We start from the raw sequence: 13,757 nt of genomic DNA, 5'->3' as shown, positions 1-13,757 counted from the left end.
TCTGCTTCTTGTGTTTCTCTACTGCATATCCCTCTCCTTTCTCTGAGGGGGAAAGCTGCAAAAACTGCATCCCAGTTCTGAGGAATTCTTAATCCAATGCATGCAGACAACACAAAAGGCATTACCTTCATAGGTTTTGTTGGGAATGAATTAGAGCCAAGACAAGAGAAAAAGGAGTAATTGTTAGAAAAGCATTTGGAACTTTTTCCAGAAATACACCTTGGGCTGCGACTCCTTGAGTTGTTGTTTTATATTAACAGCTTTGATGTTTTTTCCCCTCTACACCACAGGAAAAAAAACAAACCCAAACCAAACCAGATTATCTACAGGAGGGACTGGTTAGTATTTACTGGGAGTAACGTAGGTCAAAGCAGAGGAGGGATCTACTCACCCAAAAAACCTCTTCAGCTCTCGATAACCAAGGGAGATGGTGTCTGATGGTTACAGACAGGCAAGGATGTGAAATGTATTTTTATGAGGCCTTCCAGGCACTTAACAGTTATTGGGCAGGTGCAATTTTTAAACATACATGAAACCCAAATTACGGATTCATCTTTACAAAGTTATCTGACTTGGAAGGTTTAAGAACAACTCCCCCCTTATTGGTTCTTGCAAATGCAACAGAACTAGTACACAATGTAGAAAAATACTTTAAAAGGATACATCAGCTGTTTTTATCACCTAATTTCTTTCAAATGTAATGTGATTAAATCCTAGGGTTTTTTTTAAAATCTAACACCTTGAAACTCCAGCCCGGTACTTAGGAATTATTTATAAACAGCGTCATAAAAGAGTGCTCGGGTGCCAACACTAATCAACTTCTTCAAACCACTTCAAAGAAAATCAAAAAACCTTTCCATCCACAGATCCTTTTGAGGTTTAACTAGGAGCATGATTTAAAATTCACAAGAAAGCCCTTAGGTATTGAAGCTTTAATACACAGCTTTCTTGGACAAACGTTTGATAAAAAACGAAACATACCATTATATACACCATCTCATGCTTTAATATTGCCCAGGGCTACTGTAAATGCTCACTTTGTACTAAATCTGGTTTTCTCTCTGCTTAGTGGCTGGCAGCAGATGGGGCAGTGTAATTCACTGATTTACTCATTTGCACACTTGTAAGACTCCTCTAAAGCTTTCTCCCCAAACATATGACACGAGGGCACAACCAGGACACGATGTCACGTTTAACCCCCTCCAATCAACAAAGAGTCAGTGTTTAATACCACAGATCTGAAGCAGCAGCCAAATGAAGTCAGGAAATTCCAGAAAATGCCTTTGTTTTCAGTAACAAATCATATTTCATTCTGTGTTTAGTCCCGATGAGATGTTACAGGATTTACTCTTCCAAGCAAAGTAACTTTTAACATTCAGCAGCGATTTTATCAACAACAAAATTAATCCTGGAATAATGCAAAATAACAGCTGGACTCAGTGACTTCCATTTAAATCCAAAAGATTTTATTATTAATATTAACACAACGAAATTTGTTCAACTTGTAAGAGAAGCCCTTTGTCAAACAGAAGCACATGGTACACGCTGAACAGTCTTGCAGAATTTTTTAACATTCCTTCAGAAGTTTGGCTGTAAAGGAAGAACTCACAGGAACGCCTCTTGGATCCTGAAAGCTCCTTTTCATTAGCACAAACCAAGACACCGTGTAGAAAACTTGCATCTCTGAATGTGAAAGAATTATCAGCCTTTATGTGGCCCTTTAAGGTTTTTAGAAGGAACATATAAAAGAACAATAGTGCAGAGCCCTGAGCACAAGCACTTTGCCACACATTTGACCTACGAGGTTTTCAAGGCAGATGTAAGCTATAATCATCATTAGACTTGTTTATATTTTTAAAAGTACTTCAGATCCTATTATTAATTAAAAAGGTTTTCTAACTTCACACCTGGGATAGATGCAATGCCTCTTTTCCACACATCTCTGTTTGAAATTTTCTCTAGGGCTAAAACTGTCTGGCAAGGCAAGATCATGAAAATTCATCACTCTCCTGATGGCTCTAATAAGGTTTTTTTTTTCTTCTAAATAGTCAGCACCTTCCACCATGATCAAAAAGTAAAAGCAACTCTGCTACACATTTCTGTTACATTATTTTCCATATAATTTATTCTTAAAACAACATTTAGGCTTTAATTTTAATTGGAGTTCCTCTCCTTCCTTGGTAGGTTTTTCCAGCCCAAGAGCAGACAGCATTTTCCCTTTGACAAACAGCTGCTGTAGTTCTATCTTTAGCCTCTAAGTACTGAAGTCCTGAAATGGAAACCTGCCTAATTCTGTTTGAATAATACTGAGGGGCTTAGGGACAAATGTAAGCTCAATGTGGAGAAATTTTATCAGCATTCTATCAAACTACATGAAATTCTTCCACATATTTTCCATGGGTCTCTAAACTCAGATTGATTCCTCATGCTGCTGCATCAGAAAAGGCTGGGAACAACTGGCAGGATTTGGTTTCTTTTTTTTTTTTTAATGTATTTAGCAGCATTTCAATCAACATCCACCTGATCAGCACCACTAAGAGCTCACAGCACCTCCAGTGATCACGATTTCATTGATGCTGCAGCAGAACTTTCATAATGGTTTTACTCTGGTTTTAAAGAAACATCAAAGCCACATGACACCAGCTCTCCCTGACAGCTCATGCAGAACAAAAATTAGAGTTCACTTGTGCATATCCAAATATAATCTGCCTAAGGGTGAACAGTTTGTAAATCAAATAATTTGATTGAGGGTACAAGCTTTTATTGTGCAGAATACAGACTTCCTCTTCACTTTACCAGGTTTTGTTACACACAGGAGCAGACACACTCACTGTTCCTTCAGCTGAGATGCCACTGAGCACTGGAACTCATTAACAGCAGCCAGTAACGAACTAATCAAAACACAGAGAATCTGCCAGCCCAGGTAGAATAGGAAACCAAATTTACACCTGACAAAAGGAGTAATTAGCGAGCTTAAAGACAACAGGAAATATCAGATGGGGCACAGAAGGCATTAATAATTGATACACCAGAACTCTTTGTTATTCCCTTAGAGGGTTTCATTGTTATAACTGTTAAAGTGCATTTTTTATTAGATTACCCACTAAAAAAAAAAAAAGAAACTGAAAGCATCTTGCCTATAACTATTCCAAAATGCTCACCAGTCTTGTTTGTTCCCCCCTCCTCAGTCTGAAAAGTTTTATCCATCACCTGCCAAGCGCAGCAGTTTCCAGCAGCTGTTTACAAATAAGGGATTGAACTATTTATGGTGTCTCAGTTTTCACTCACCATCATCGTTGTTTTGCTTTAAATGGTTTATCATGAACTCAATGGGATCATCTGGCTTATGAATTAATAGCTCTTCAAGCATGTTCTGAAAATAAATAGGACAAAGTCAGAGGAGAATTTAACAGCGCTGCAGTCACGGTATCCTGCATTTTTACAGCATTGTTACAATGAGGATCTTAAACAGCTTATAAATGCTTATTTATTTTCTTTCACAGGCAAAATTGAGACTCCAGAGCCTGTTTTAGATGCTGAAAAGATGAAGATGGTCAGAAAATTCCCAGTAAAAAAAAAAAAAAATCCCAACCTGTTTGCTTTGGCTTATTTGTGGTACATATGGACACCAGGAAGGTTTGGCTCGAGCAGTTTGGGGTTGAAAGTGGCTGAGTCAGAGCTGACATAAAAACCATACAAGGAGTGGCAACTTTCCACTGATTTCGGGGAGGATTGTGGCTTTCCAGGCAGAGAAAGGACTAACCCTGAGAAACACCAACCCCACAGATTCCCCACTAAGACATTTCAGCACAGCCATGAACTCTGTAACTAAATCTAAACATCAAACAGAACTAATGTTCTGACTCAGATAAGCTGCAGAAATGCTCACACTGGAATAGACATCTAGTTCTAAAAAGCAGCCATAACACCTTAATATTTGGAAGTAAATCCCATAAAGTCTGTATATTCCATAAAGTTTTATATCCTCACCAATTGATTGTCTTTTATTGGAGTAGCCTATTTTCCTTTTCAACTTCATCCACTTCATTGGAATAATTAAACCACTCAATTTTTTTTTTTTATAAACTGTTTCACTTGCAAGTTCTGATGCTTCAAGGTCTCAGTAGCAAAGAGCACAAACCATAAAAATTATATTTTTATTGGAAGTTCATTTAAAATTACTTCCCAGCAACACTTATTTAAACATAAATCTGGATTTGTCACTGCACTTATCAGCAGCTTTAAAAATAACAAACCTGAGCAAATCTGGGCTTATTACTATTCAAAAAAGTTCAGGCTGACAGTGACTGACACTGTCACTGTTTCTTGCCCAAATCCTACGTTCAAATCCTTCATTTTATGCAGTCCTGCTAAACTCAGTTTAATTTCACATGAGTAGTTCTGTGAATCTCTGGGGGAGGTTCATGTTTTGGGTCCCTTGTTTTGGCTTTCACATTTTGTGTTTTGTAAATGTTTAAAGGTTGGGGCAACAATTTCGAGCTATGTTTGTTTGTGTCACTAAGTTGCCACAACACAACTGAAGTACGAAAAGAAAACAAGACTCTGAGTCAGTCTCATAAACATTTTATGTACAGTGAGGTCCTGGAGCTGCAAAACACAGTATTTCCACTAAAAAAACCCCACAAATATTATGCTACACTGGCCATACTAAATAGCTTTAGTTAAATGAAAAAAAAAAAAAAAAGAGGATAAAAAAAAGATGAGGCAAGAAAAATAAACATTTGTGTGTATTTCAGTGAGGTCTGAACAAATAAAAAGGACTTTCTAACAGAATTATGGGTTAGCAGCACACAGGGACAGTCTCTCTCTATCAGAGACAACAACACCAGAATATTTAGTGCCTCGCATAAACCTCCCCATGCACGACACAAGGGCTTTCCCCAAACTTAACAAAACACACCTTTCCCTAAGGCAGGGAAGCCAAATTTGCTATTTACTGAAATCCCAGCGACGCTGGAAGTGCCCTCCTGTTCCTTTACCTGTGACACATCTCACCGAGCAGCCTCAGCAGGAGAGGGGTTTAGCGGGATGACGCTAATGAGGAGGTGGTGACTCTGACAAAGGCAAACCCGTCACCGCCGTTCTTCCCGCACTTAATTTGTTATTAATTTGTTATTGTCTCCCCCTTTCTTCCTCCCCCTCCTCCTATGGCAAGCCGGCCCGCCTTTCACAGAAACTCCTTTTTTTCCCACTGGCTGCCTACTTTTCTCCCCAAAAAACGCCAAGGTAGAACGGCAGCAACTGCCAAATTAATATAATTACTAAGATGAGCGCTCAGCCGCTTTCCGCAAGGGGAAACGCCACCGCTTGAGCTCGACACACAGCAAGCCGGCACTCGGCGACCTCCGCACGCGGTCGCCCTTCACCCTCGCCCCCCTGGGCCGTCCCCGCTCACCTGCAGGATCTGGAAGAGCCCCGCTCCGTCCCCGCTCACCTGCAGGATCTGGAAGAGCCCCCGCTCCGTCCCGCTCACCTGTAGGATCTTGAAGAGCCCCTGCCCTCCGCGTAGGTGCCACGGGCGGCGGCCAAGCTGGGCGGGTCCTCCATGGCCGCCTCCGCCATGGCCGCCCCTGGCAACGCGACGCGTTGCTAAGGAGACGTCATCACCGCGCGACGGGGCCGCGACGGCCGCCTCGTTAACCGCCCCGGGAAGGCTGAAGAAACGTCATCGAGCGGCGACGGTTGCCAGGGAGACGGCGTCGCGGTTGCCGTGAACGGCGGGCGGAGGCCCGCGGTCACCGCTGTCACCCGGATCCGGCCAAGTACCCCACATCTTGGCCCACTCCGGGGAGCCCGCCGCACCGCCCCCGCCCGCAACCGGCCGGTAGAGCCGCAGGGCTGGCTTGGGCGCACGCGGAGCGGAGGGAAGGGGCTGCGGGTTGTCCGCGCGGGGTCCTGCGGGCGAGGCCATTCCCACCGGAAGCTTCAGATCCTTCCACCGTCCTAACAGTCAGAGAAGGGGCAGGTATAGCAACGCCCCCGCGTCGGCCCCGTTAGCGGGGGAGGTTTGGAGCCGCTCGGGCAGTGGTTTCAGGGCGGTAAGAGGAGCCCCGGCTCCCCCCGCGGGGATGCATCGCCGCGTTGTCTTTACAACAGACCCACTCGGGTTTATGGCAGCCCATTGTCAGCGCTCCCCTCTGGGCTCTCCGCCTCTCTCTGCAGCATCATTACTCACTGGCTTACTGCCTGGGGCTCTGGGGCTGCACAGTTTTCACACAATATATCTTCTCTTTTTGCTTCTTTTTACTTTTCTTTTTTTTCCCCGAAGTTTTTCCCCAGCCTACACGATTGCAGCTCAGGTGAGGGAGTTACATACGTAGAATCACACCATTTCTAAAAAGCAGCTTCCTTTCTCTCCTTCTCTTCTTGAATCCAGAAATAAGTAAACATGAATGAGGTAGTGGAGACTCTAAGAAACATAGAGCAGAACTACAAGATCTTCCAGCAGCAGCAGTTTACATTTACCAGAGCATTGGATCACACCCGAGAGGAGGCCCATGACTTGCTCAGACCTGTGGCCAGCATCGTGCAGGTACAAAGTATCCAGCACAAAATACTCTGCTCCCCAGAACAGGGACAACACAGTGTCAGGTCAGGGATGAATAAATGTTTTTACCAAGGGAAAATGGACAAAACCTCCCTGGTAATGTCTGTTACAACTCTGCAAACCAGTGGCAAAATCTGGGGAGAGAAATACCTGTGTGAGGGTTTATTAACACAGAAGGAATCTTATTCCTGAGCATCACTTTCGATTTAGTTTAACACTAAATTAAACTGGTTTAGTTTAACACTGTCATTTTGCTGCTGAGGCACAGCCAGAAATACAGGGCACAAGAAAACAATCAAACCAACTCTCCTTCCCCAGCCACTCATGGAATCTGTAATCCTTAACTTGGAGGAACCAGCAGGCTTGGCTCTTCCCCCTGGTATTGGTGCTGCTGTATCTTTCTATAGTGCTTATTAAAAATAATGGCTGTGTTACAGAGGGAGGATGATGGATTGAGGGCTGAGAGTCCCAAGTGGGCACAGGGTTTTCTGGGCTGGTAAGTGAATTGTCTTAGAATTTTTATAACACAGGATGTTTTAAGTAGAGCTTAGACCACCTGGAGATGGGAGGGGGGAGTGGGTGAAGAAAAATCTGAATAAAATCAGAATTGTGGATTTGAGGCAGCAGAACCCAGGCACAAAACCCAGGTGGATGCCAAAGGCAGAGTGAAGGCCAGGCTGTTATTAGGATTAGGACACAGAAGGAACTGGTTGTGTTTTCTAAGGGCTGACTCTCTCTAATATAAGGGCTTTGCTCATTGCGTGGAAGAGGATTGGGACAGACATTACACTGAGCTATTTTTTTCCCCCAAAAATAGGCACTGAGATGTATAACGTTATAAAAGTGGCAATATTCCAGTGGTACTGAGCAAGCCTGGACTCCACTTCTTGGCAGAGGTGGAAGGGCTGCTTGTGGTGGAGGGTGAAACCTCTGGGTGTGACCTCAGAATTACAGGGATCCACAGCATCCTCTGTGACACAGCAACATGGGAACTGCAGCCCTGGGGGTCCAGCCACCTCATCCCAGGGGGAGGATAGAAAAGGGAAAAGAGCAAATTACCAGGAAAAACAGGAAGCAATTGGTGCAGCATGTATTTGAGCAGGAACTGAACTGCTACCAAAAAACTCCCCTGGTGACAAAAGCAGGCACCCATTTTACCCACTGCCATTCTCCCTGTTTTTAATTTGTCATGGGGGGGCACAAGAATAAAAGCAACAAACACAGAAATATGTGTGGTCTCAGCCTACAGCTGACTTGACTGGCAGCTTTCTTTGCATGGAAACTACAGGAAAAATGAGATTCCACTTGAACGTGGCTAAATTTCCACCCCCTCGAGCTTTTTGTGGCAGCATTTTTAGAGTGGAGTGATGACATTCCTTAGAGAAAAGAATAGAGCATAGGAAGGTGGAAAGGTGGAAGTGCACACCACAGTCACATAATAGCAACAGCTTCTTGAAGATTTCTACATGGAGTAGGGCACAAAGTCAAAACCCAAGTGGTTTTGTGGGACCAGCTCCTCAATTACTGCTTCAGCCAGAGCCTCAAACCCCCCAGGGAGTCCCTGCCTGCAGAGCCTGGCTGTGGTCAGGACCTTGCAAGTGGTTCCTGTAGTCCTGTCCCTGTCCTGGTCACTCAGGTGCATTAACTCCCTGTTGTCGATGTGGCCAACAACAATTCCTCTTATCCCATCTGTGAACATCCAGGCTAAAATGATACTCTCATTAGGACTATTTCTGCTCACAGCAGCAGTAAAAACTCCTGCCCTCACAAGGACACAACACTCAGCAAACAGTGTGGAAGGAGGAATCTGTGCTGGAAATGGACCCTCAGGAGAAATTTTTTATTTTCCTTACAAACCTGCTGAGAATTTGGCCAAGCACATTCCATGGCTTTTCTGTATGCAGCAGCTGTACCCACGTTGGAACAGCTTTCTTGGAATCTTACAGAAAGCACTGGAGGTGCTGGAGTCCAGCTCTGGCTGCCAACCAGCCACTCAGAATTTTACATTCTGAACTGCCTGTAATTTCCTTGGAGAAGACACTTAATCCCTTAGCATAACATTTCCTCATGCAATGCCCCTCACTCTGAGGGACACAACTGCTCAAGGCAAGAGGGGATTGGCATTGCTGTAACAGGCTGGGGAGGGTGGTTTAGGTTAAATGGGTTGGGTTTGCAGTTCATGGTGCCACAGAGAGAACCATAAAGAATGAATGATGCAAACACATCACCCCAAACCAGAACCAGTTTGGTCACTGCCCTCACTTCCCACCCTGCTCTGCCCAAGCAGAGGGAGCAGACAGATCCCACTCACATTCAGCCTGTTCCTCTGGTGCTGGGTTTGGCTGTGGTACTCCTACCCTTCTTCCAGAAGTGAGAAAGACTCACAAACAGTTCCCTCACCTCAGCCTTCCTCAGTCACCAGGAATGACAAACATCCCACAGCACCTCACACCTGCAGAGCCACAAGAGAAAACAGCTCCTCATCACTGAGGAGTAACTTTGCAGCAGAAGTTAGATGCAATTTAACATCTAATTTACCTCTGTTTCCTCCCATGGACAGGTGCAGGTCCTCAAGGACCACCACTGCATCAGTGCCACCGACAGGCGCATCCTCAACATGTTCATCTCCATCTGCAACGACCTCCGCAACCTCTGCCAGAAGCTGGAAACGGTGCATCCCGGGGACCAGGTGACCAACAGCCTTTTGGAGAGGTGCAAAGTGCTCCTGAACGACAGCAATGACCTCAGTGCCATCAGGGCCACGTAGGTGTTTCCTTCAGCTCAGCCTCTGGGAGTCCAGTCTTGGTGCCGGGAGACTGGCACTGCACATTCCCACTGGACTTCCCCACCAGTTCTGCCACAACACCTTCCTGGTTTTGGTGAGGGTACAAGGTGCTCCCCAGGTTGCTGTTGGGAAACCACTGCCAGCCTCCATTCACATAAAGGGGGTTGGGTGCATTTATTCATCATTTTTACTGGTGCATGGCTGGGTATTTACAGGCCCTGAAGTCCCATGCGAGGTCATGACCTTGCAAGTTGTCCCTCTAGTCCTGATCCCTGCCCTGGTTACTCAGGTGCATTAACCTGAGTAACCCCAAGCAGGTCCCCTCCTCTCTCCTCCTATTCCTCCCCTCCACAGGGTTAATTTCTGTGGGGTAAGTGTCTGTACATTCCCTCAAGGTCTTCCAGATGCATCCCAGCAGGCAGGGTGGTGTGTTTGGCAGGACTCATTCCTCAACATGCAGTTCCATCCATGCCTTTCTGGTTTTGGGAAATGACTGGCTGTGCAATCCTGCTCTTCCCAGGGGGATCTCAGGGGGGGCCTGTGGGCTCCCAGGGTTGCACTGCTGGGTTCCTCTGCCAATTGTTTCCTTCTGTCCCACAGATACCCCCACGGGGTTGTGAATTACCTGAGCTTTGAAGAAGCAAGGCATACTTACGGAGGTGTGGTGAGCCTCATCCCCATCGTTATAGACCTCCTGAAGGAGTGGGTAACCTACACTAAAAGGCACCTGCTGCATCAAGTGAGTCATGGACGTGGCATCTCCAAGAAGGAGGCACCCACTTCCCAAAAACCATCTTCTGTGCGCTTTGCAGCTCACACCTCCGTTAGTAACAAAAATACTGTGCAATTGCAGGAAAAGGATTTCCAGAAGTTCCTGCTTGAAAATCAACGTCCGAAACAAAAAGCTCCCTGGAGGCCACCGGGCAAACACCCCTATTGAAGGATCACACCTTCTGCTTACCACCTTTGATCAGCTGGCTGATTAAAGACAGTGAAATGCATACTAGAGATCTGCCCTGAGTCCACTTCCTGAAGAGTTGCTCTGCCAGCCAGCCTGGGACAGATGCACACTCTCTCCCTTGCTGATATTTCCAGTCAAAGTCATATCCTGACAGAAGTAGCTGTAGCTACACCTGGTCCGTGGGACCAGCACTGCAGTGGGAGCAGGGAATAGTCAAGAGTCATCAGGTTGTAATCCCTCAGACATGAATCTTGGACAAGCTACCTGAAATGGGATTTTACACTTTCTGAGGAACATCCCCTCACTCACCACAGCCAGCGGGGTGAAGAACCTGAGTGTCTGAAGGACATGACCCAGAGCAGCAAAGGCCTGTTATTATGGATTCAGACATGTCTTTGAGATTTAGACTTGTCCCCAAAATTCCCTCACCCTCATTGAAATTGTTTGGCTTTCTGGACCACAGGATCCATGTGTACAGGACACTGATGTGTCTCCCGTACATGCCACTGGCCACAGAGGTCAGTGTGCTCCAGCCGTGCTCTGCTCCACCTTTCCTGCAGGTTCTACACCACAGAACATCTCCCCTTGACCTGTTTGACTCCTTTGCTATCAAAGCCAGAGATGTAAAGGAAAGCAGAGTTCAGTTTGCCCCTAGTTTGTGTGTACTGGCACAAAACACCCCTGTGCTCCTCAGGCCTCTGCAAAACTGAAAGTCATTTCCAACCCAAGTGATTCCTGGGAATCTGGTGGGAACAGAGAGGGTGAAAGCTGTGGCCACATTCAGATGGTTCCTTTTAAAATTGCAAGTTAAACTGTCTGTGCTTTCCCTCTTTCAAGATGAGAATCCAGCTTGTCTGGCTCTCAAGTATGTCAGGAGGCTCAGTTCATTAAAACATGTGAAATATGTTTTCATACCAGCTTTCATACCAGCCCTTGGCAACTCCAGCACTGTTTATCCCAGTGCTGGAAGCACCTCTCATTCCAGCCTGCTCTGGGAGGGTCAGCAGAGCCCCATTCTCTGGAGCTGATAGAGGTTTTTGGGGTGCTTTTAATCAAGCACTGTTAACTACAAACTGAAGATCTGAGTGATGCAGTGTCTGCCCTGTATCTCACTGCTCTTTTCCCCTCCTGCAGGCAAATCACCTCCTGCTCTTTGCTTCCTGTTGGAAGACACTCCTCAATAAACAATTTCCCTTTGCATACCTGGCTCAGTTTGCTAAAATTATGAGAAAGCTTCTGCTTTAAGATGACCATTCTCTGGCAACAAGTAGCTAAAAAAGGAGAATTAATACAGAGGAGGGAGAATAGGGAGGAATGAGAGCTCAAGGGAAAAAGTATTTTCAGCAGCATTTTTATTCCTCACATAACCCCATTTTCTTTTGCACTTTTTTCCTATCCCTATCCACTGGTACTGCAGTGCACCCATCCTCTCTGGAGTAGAAGCCTATTTTTAGGGAGATATGATCCAAGTGAACTGACCCTTGGGGGACTCAAAATGGTACCGAAGGGTCACAGAGAGACTCCCGGGCACTCCTGGGGCCAAGGCCAGTGGAACGTCACTGTCACCCTCTCCGGCTGCACTTGAGAGCCCTGGTGCTGAGGCAGCTTCAGGCTGAAAAATCCCAGTTGCTGGCAGCTGCCCTCTTGTGTTTCATGTTGCAGACAAGTGTCCAATGACAGTTGCTGCCTTGGAAAGTTTTTCAGAACAAACCCAGGCTATGTGGACTGAACGCTGACAAGTGTCAGGGACACAAGAGATGCTGCTCCCAGATCTTGTTTCCAACCTTCCTGGCTCTGTCCTATAGTTTAAATTTGAACACACACAGGCTCTGATGAGACCAAAATTATCCTCCAGTTTGTAGGTCACTTTGAGCTTCCCTGTATGAGCACAGCACAAATGGCTGGGCAGAGCTGTCCTACCAAACCCAGCCCACCACCGCTGCTCAAACCCCAGTGCAGTTGTCATTTTGCACTTGACCAAAGTGATACACAAAAGAAACAGTTCCCAAATCTTAATAATAAGATTCATACACACCTAATAAGGTGATACACACATGAAACAGTTCCCAAATCTTAATAATAATTTCTAGCCTGGCCTTATCCTTTCAGTCAGTGTCACGCAGCCAAAATTTTAAGACCCAAGCAGAAAAATGAGTGCATAAAACTTGCAGTCTGAGGTTTGATAATGACAAGACCAGAATCTGTTGGAAGACTGCAAAGTTAAGTCTCACAAAAACATCTAGACAAATTACTTAATTTCCATACAAGTTCTCCTCTTCCAGAGCGGATGGACACTTCAAAAGACAAAAAGATACAGCAAGAATTGTTTTTCTCTACTACAAATCAAGCTGTTTGAAGAATTTACATAAACAGGATGTAAATGCCAAACACAAAAGTGCAATAAAGTTTTACTTTAGCCTCTGTGAGCATAAAATTGCAAGATACACACTGAGAAACCAGGCAGGGCACCAGACTGACTTTCCTACAGATGTGTCAGTTAGTCCAGGAAATAAATGCTGCTTTTTTGTTCAAAGACTGAAATAGAGATATGGGCTGGTAATAGATGATCTCAACAGAATCCTGGCAGCTGTAGCCTATGAATTACCTCTGTGCTCCCTTTGATTCAGCTAGGGGTCAAACTAGGCTTTTTTCTACCTGAGCAACCCGGTTTAGTGGGAGATGTCCCTGCTCCCTGCAGGGGGGTTGGACTAAATGGCCCTTAAAGTCCCTTCCAGCCCAAATCGTTCTGTGATAAAATATTCCAAGTTAAATATCTAGTCCCAGTGTCTCAGCATTGAGAGGATGGGGCAGAGCTCAGACCCCGAGGAGCTCAGATCAAGTGTTGGGAATGGTGGTGGGCTCTTGAGGGAAGGAGAAAGGGGCGATGCAAGGGAGGGGAAACAGCATCCCAACGATGTCACGGGAGCCGATGCAGGATGAAGGGATGGGCTTGGCAGGGCCTCTAGCGGCCGCCTCACATCACTGTCTGATTTCTGAACAGTTCCAACAATCCTGTCTCCCCAGTCCTGAATCCACGAGGGTTTCTTAACACTGGCTGCAGGCCCTTGGATGCAGCATTCCCGGGTGTCTCCCCAGCCGTGCAGGGCACTGCTCCCGTCACAAGGAGCTGTAATTTCAGAAGAGCCATCGGCTGTTCCCTGTCACCAGCACCCTGCTCTGTCAGCTCCCACGTCATAAACACCCCGCAGGCAGCAGAGCTGTTCTCCTGGGAGTTCTGAATTCCCTCGGTGCAGCACCAGCTCAGTCAGCTGAGCACCAAGCACAGGAGGCTTCGGAGAAACCAGGAATAGCGTCTGGCAGACGGCAAAGAGCAGAGTCCAAAACTGGAGGGAGCACTTGGAGGGAAGAGGCCTTCAGGAAAAAAGAGTTTAGCCAAGTAAAGCTCACAGACACCAAAGTCACGACAATCATCAGTCAAAATT

General features: G+C 45.8%; 2 protein-coding genes across 3 annotated transcripts in view; one reads left to right on the top strand and one right to left on the bottom strand.

The window, feature by feature from the left end:
- AK8 (adenylate kinase 8) overlaps nucleotides 1–5,598 on the bottom strand; it is a 67,140-nt gene extending 61,542 nt beyond the window's left edge. Inside the window, 4 exon segments of the mRNA XM_029960503.1 lie at nucleotides 3,289–3,373; nucleotides 5,456–5,489; nucleotides 5,527–5,550; nucleotides 5,552–5,598. Coding sequence (XP_029816363.1) covers nucleotides 3,289–3,373; nucleotides 5,456–5,489; nucleotides 5,527–5,550; nucleotides 5,552–5,583 — 175 coding nt within the window. The 5' untranslated portion in view covers nucleotides 5,584–5,598.
- Nucleotides 5,599–5,990: 392 nt separating this feature from the next.
- SPACA9 (sperm acrosome associated 9) lies at nucleotides 5,991–10,354 on the top strand. Of its 2 annotated transcripts, XM_008919376.3 has the most exons (5): nucleotides 5,991–6,059; nucleotides 6,398–6,553; nucleotides 9,129–9,331; nucleotides 9,954–10,092; nucleotides 10,207–10,354. In XM_008919376.3, exons 2-5 carry the CDS (start codon nucleotides 6,410–6,412, stop codon nucleotides 10,291–10,293), a joined length of 573 nt encoding a protein of 190 aa, XP_008917624.1. In that variant the 5' UTR covers nucleotides 5,991–6,059; nucleotides 6,398–6,409; the 3' UTR covers nucleotides 10,294–10,354. The 2 variants fall into 2 exon arrangements, with proteins under 2 accessions (XP_008917624.1, XP_017929695.1); XM_018074206.2 differs by having other exon boundaries at nucleotides 9,954–10,354.
- The last annotated feature ends 3,403 nt before the right edge of the window (nucleotides 10,355–13,757 follow it).

This window comes from Manacus vitellinus, unplaced genomic scaffold, assembly GCF_001715985.3.
Source record: "Manacus vitellinus isolate BGI_N305 unplaced genomic scaffold, ASM171598v3 scaffold_27_pilon, whole genome shotgun sequence".
Lineage (NCBI taxonomy): Eukaryota > Metazoa > Chordata > Aves > Passeriformes > Pipridae > Manacus > Manacus vitellinus.
This window is presented reverse-complemented; position numbering and strand designations above follow the sequence as displayed.

Excerpts from the sequence above, each read along its gene's own strand:
- SPACA9 (XM_018074206.2), top strand. The coding sequence starts at position 6,410 with ATGAATGAGGTAGTGGAGACTCTAAGAAACATAGAGCAGAACTACAAG. Across the intron at positions 6,554-9,128 it reads CTGTGGCCAGCATCGTGCAG|GTGCAGGTCCTCAAGGACCA; the intron begins GTACAAAGTATC and ends TCCCATGGACAG. Across the intron at positions 9,332-9,953 it reads CTCAGTGCCATCAGGGCCAC|ATACCCCCACGGGGTTGTGA; the intron begins GTAGGTGTTTCC and ends TCTGTCCCACAG.